This window comes from Plectropomus leopardus, unplaced genomic scaffold, assembly GCF_008729295.1.
Source record: "Plectropomus leopardus isolate mb unplaced genomic scaffold, YSFRI_Pleo_2.0 unplaced_scaffold17547, whole genome shotgun sequence".
Taxonomy (NCBI): domain Eukaryota; kingdom Metazoa; phylum Chordata; class Actinopteri; order Perciformes; family Serranidae; genus Plectropomus; species Plectropomus leopardus.
In genome coordinates this window covers 1-3,574 of record NW_024618884.1, presented here as the reverse complement: position 1 = coordinate 3,574, position 3,574 = coordinate 1, and the positions used below count along the sequence as shown (strand labels likewise).

Sequence of the window (3,574 nt, the reverse complement as noted above, 5' to 3'; positions counted from 1 at the left end):
ATTTTATTTATTTATTATTTATGTTTATTTCATTCTATTTTATTTTATTGTGTAAAAATTGCTATGATCATTTTTGTTTTTTATTTCCTTTTATTTCTGTTTTTCTGAGCAGATATTAAAATGGGAATGAGTTTAAACCAATATTTTAATTTAATTTAATTTAATTTTACTGCATAAAAATTGATATAAAACTAAATTCATGGATTTAGCTTTCTCGACATAATGTCTTGATTGGAACTGACTTTTTTTGTGCATATATTTCTCACAGAGCATCAGTGTACTGAAGCCAGAAGTGGAAAAGTTGTCCCACTCCTCCAACGACATCTACAACCACGTCAAGAGCATGTCGAACACTGTGAGGGAAAGGCTGGAAGTCGGCGACAGTGAGAAACACCTCATTACGTTTTGTTTGTGGCGGCGATCAAAATACCGCTATGCTACTTCCAACAGGGAAATCAGGACGCCTTCTCTTCCTCTTTTTTAATACTTCACACCAATATTAGAGTTGTAACGGTCATTAAAAAACCTGGAAATGTTTTGGAAAACCAAATACACCCTGTAATTTTTGGAAAAGTAATTGAATTTTGTTTCCCAATCCTGTGTTGCAAGTACATGATTTCATTTAGGCCCGTCGGAAATCCGACAACTAAGCGATCATTTTTGTTATTAAATTTTCTGGAAGTTTTTAATTTAAATTTTTTTAAAGAAAACACACCTTTCAAACACATGGCCAAATTTGGAAGGCAATGTTTTCAATTTTAATTTTTAATTTTTTAATGAAAAAGAAAATCACCCAAATGTTTTTTTAAAATATTGCATAAATAAATAAGAAAGACAGAAAGAAAGAAAGAAAGAAAGAAAGAAAGAAATAATAATAACGCCAAAATGTTTATTTAACCACCGTCCACTCAAAAAACAAAACAAAAAATACCGTCCCCCAAATACCGTCCCCCAGCCCTGGTTCCAAATGTGCGTAGCAGTTTAGCTCAAACTTGTTGTTGGTGGCGTTTTGAAATTTTGAAACAAAAGTTCTTCGTAAATACGTTTTTTTTTTTTTTCTCTGCTTGTCCATCAGACAACAACAGGGTGGAGAATCATTTCACCAGTCAGCTGGAGGAACAACACGCCTACATCAAGGAGATGGTGGACACTTTCATCCCGTCCAACGTCAGAGTGCTGCAGGCGAGTGAAAACACTAACATGGAAGTCCAAAAAGCAGCACTGAAACCTGCTTATCATTATTATTTTAACTGTTGTTTGTGTTTTATTAAGTAATAAAACATACAAACAAAACAGATCCCAAAGTCAGATGCTTCCCATTTAAAGAATGGAAATACCTCAAACCCTTTCAAGAGAAAAAAACAATGAAAAATCAAAATCAAATACCATTATAATGCTTGTAATATGTAATAGTTTATCATATATCACATATATCTTTTTAACCATGTAACTAGTTGTACTACCAGTGTGTATTTCCACGTACTTATTCTTGATATTTACCATTACAGTACTTCAGTAACATCTCAGAAATTGTGAAAGATCAAACTGATGCTTTTTTAAAAATTTACTATTATTACTATATAATAAAAACAATGACTATTGATCTTTTTATCAGAAGAAATGTACATTTATTATCTTGGCATCGCTACCTTTACCATAAAAGGACAAGTGTTTTTTCCACCTGATGACATCATTTTTACCATATTTGGCATATGGAGAAAATATGTGCTATTTTCACGAGGTACACGGTTACAGACAAAAACAAACAAACAATGAAAATTAACAAACATGTATGATGAGGACTGATGTTGGTTAAAAAAAACTCGAAAATCGTTGTCGCTAACTCATGAAGCAGCCTGTTCAAAGACACAGTGACGTCGAGTGGATTTTTTTAACATAATCCGAATGGCAGAGATGTCTCAGTCAGGAAGAGTTTCATTCAGCATTTAACGTACACTGTGTTTGGCTTCAGGGGATCCTGGACAAGCTCAAGCAAAAAATCCAGAAGCTGGAGAAGGCCATCCTGAGCCAGAAGGAGGACTGCAAGGAACCATGCAAGACCAAATGTCCCATACCGGTGGTGTCTGGTTGGTGCTCCTGCATTTTTCAATATTCGCAGCAATATAAAAGTGTTGGAAGAACAACATGATTCCCCAGGGAGCAAAAATGTTGAGAAATGTGTCCGACAGCGAAGGAGATAACTTCAAAAGTCATCATTTTGATCTGATGCTGGCGCTAAAAAAAACAAGGTCAAGGCGGGGTTACCAAATCGGTTAAAATTCGTCCTGTGTTGGTCATGACTGTTCGAGCCAAATCTTCCGGAGGTCTGGCGATTGTTGGATTGTTTTAGACCAAAGTATTGGAAAGTCCAACCGTCTCAGAATCAGAATCCGGTTTTACGAGTAGAAGTTAGTGTTGATGTTTGTTAAAAATTAACCGGGTCCAACGGACAACTCTAAGAGCCAGATGTGGAGGTACAGATCAGCAGACGTAGAATAGATTTTTGGTAGAACACAAAAGTAACTAAGTACGTCTTTACTTTTCTGACATGATTAAAACATTTGGGAGATATCAGACATTTAAACGAGGATCTGTCTGGGTCTATTCCTGATACAACGATGTTTATGTCTCTATATGTACAGACCTTTTCTAGATTTAACGTTTTTCCGATGTGATTCAGGTAAGGAGTGTGAGGACATCTACCGTCGTGGAGGAACAGACTCCCAGATGTACCTGATCCAGCCTGATGTCTTCAGCCCTGCGTACAAGGTCTTCTGTGATCAGACCACCCAGAACGGAGGTGAGGACTAACTCAGTCAGTGTCGATACATTTAAGATTTTTGATTCTGGAGTTTGTTTTTAATATTTATACTTTGGATAAGTTGGCAGGGGAATCTGAGTTTTCAAGAGGTTTCTTTTATTTTCCCAGGATGGCTCCTCATCCAGAACAGGCTTGATGGTAGTGTCGACTTTGGCCGGCGTTGGGACGAATATCGCAGCGGTTTCGGCAACATTGCATTCGATGTTGGCAAGGGTCACTGTGAGACTCCAGGTAAGGTTTTCAAATGATGAAGTTACCTGTGTATTCATGTCCACCAATATTCCTTTAGCTTTTCATCGACGGGGGAACCTGTGCCCTTCGTCCCGTGACAGGTGAATACTGGCTGGGCAATGACCGCATTAGTCAGGTGAGCAAGTTGGGCCCCACGGAGGTTCTCATTGAGATGGAGGACTGGACAGGAGCCAAGGTGAGTCAGACACCTTTGTATTTACAGCACAAATATATATTTCATCGAAAGAAAATAAACATGTAACTGTTTTGACTATGTGCTGCTTTGGATCACTTTGCACTAAAACTTTTTAATTCTGAACAAAATACCATTAAAATGTCATATTATGCCGTGTCACCCAAAATCGTACCAAAAACTCAAACTATATTTTGACGTTTTTGGCCGTTTTTCCTCATTCTATACGATGGTGTGTCTTGATATGGTACATAGTGAATTTCCCAGCTGTTTTTGGGGACATATTATGTTGTTTTCAGTGTTTTTGCAACTTTCTATGCAATAACGTG

General features: G+C 37.1%; 1 protein-coding gene across 1 annotated transcript; it reads left to right on the top strand.

Annotated features, from left to right (window-relative positions):
* The first annotated feature begins 239 nt into the window (after positions 1-239).
* On the top strand, positions 240-3,329 carry LOC121964866 (fibrinogen beta chain-like). The gene is made up of 6 exons (XM_042515048.1): positions 240-383; positions 1,076-1,182; positions 1,973-2,087; positions 2,681-2,800; positions 2,930-3,052; positions 3,154-3,329. Exons 1-6 carry the CDS (start codon positions 344-346, stop codon positions 3,312-3,314), a joined length of 666 nt encoding a protein of 221 aa, XP_042370982.1. The 5' UTR covers positions 240-343; the 3' UTR covers positions 3,315-3,329.
* The last annotated feature ends 245 nt before the right edge of the window (positions 3,330-3,574 follow it).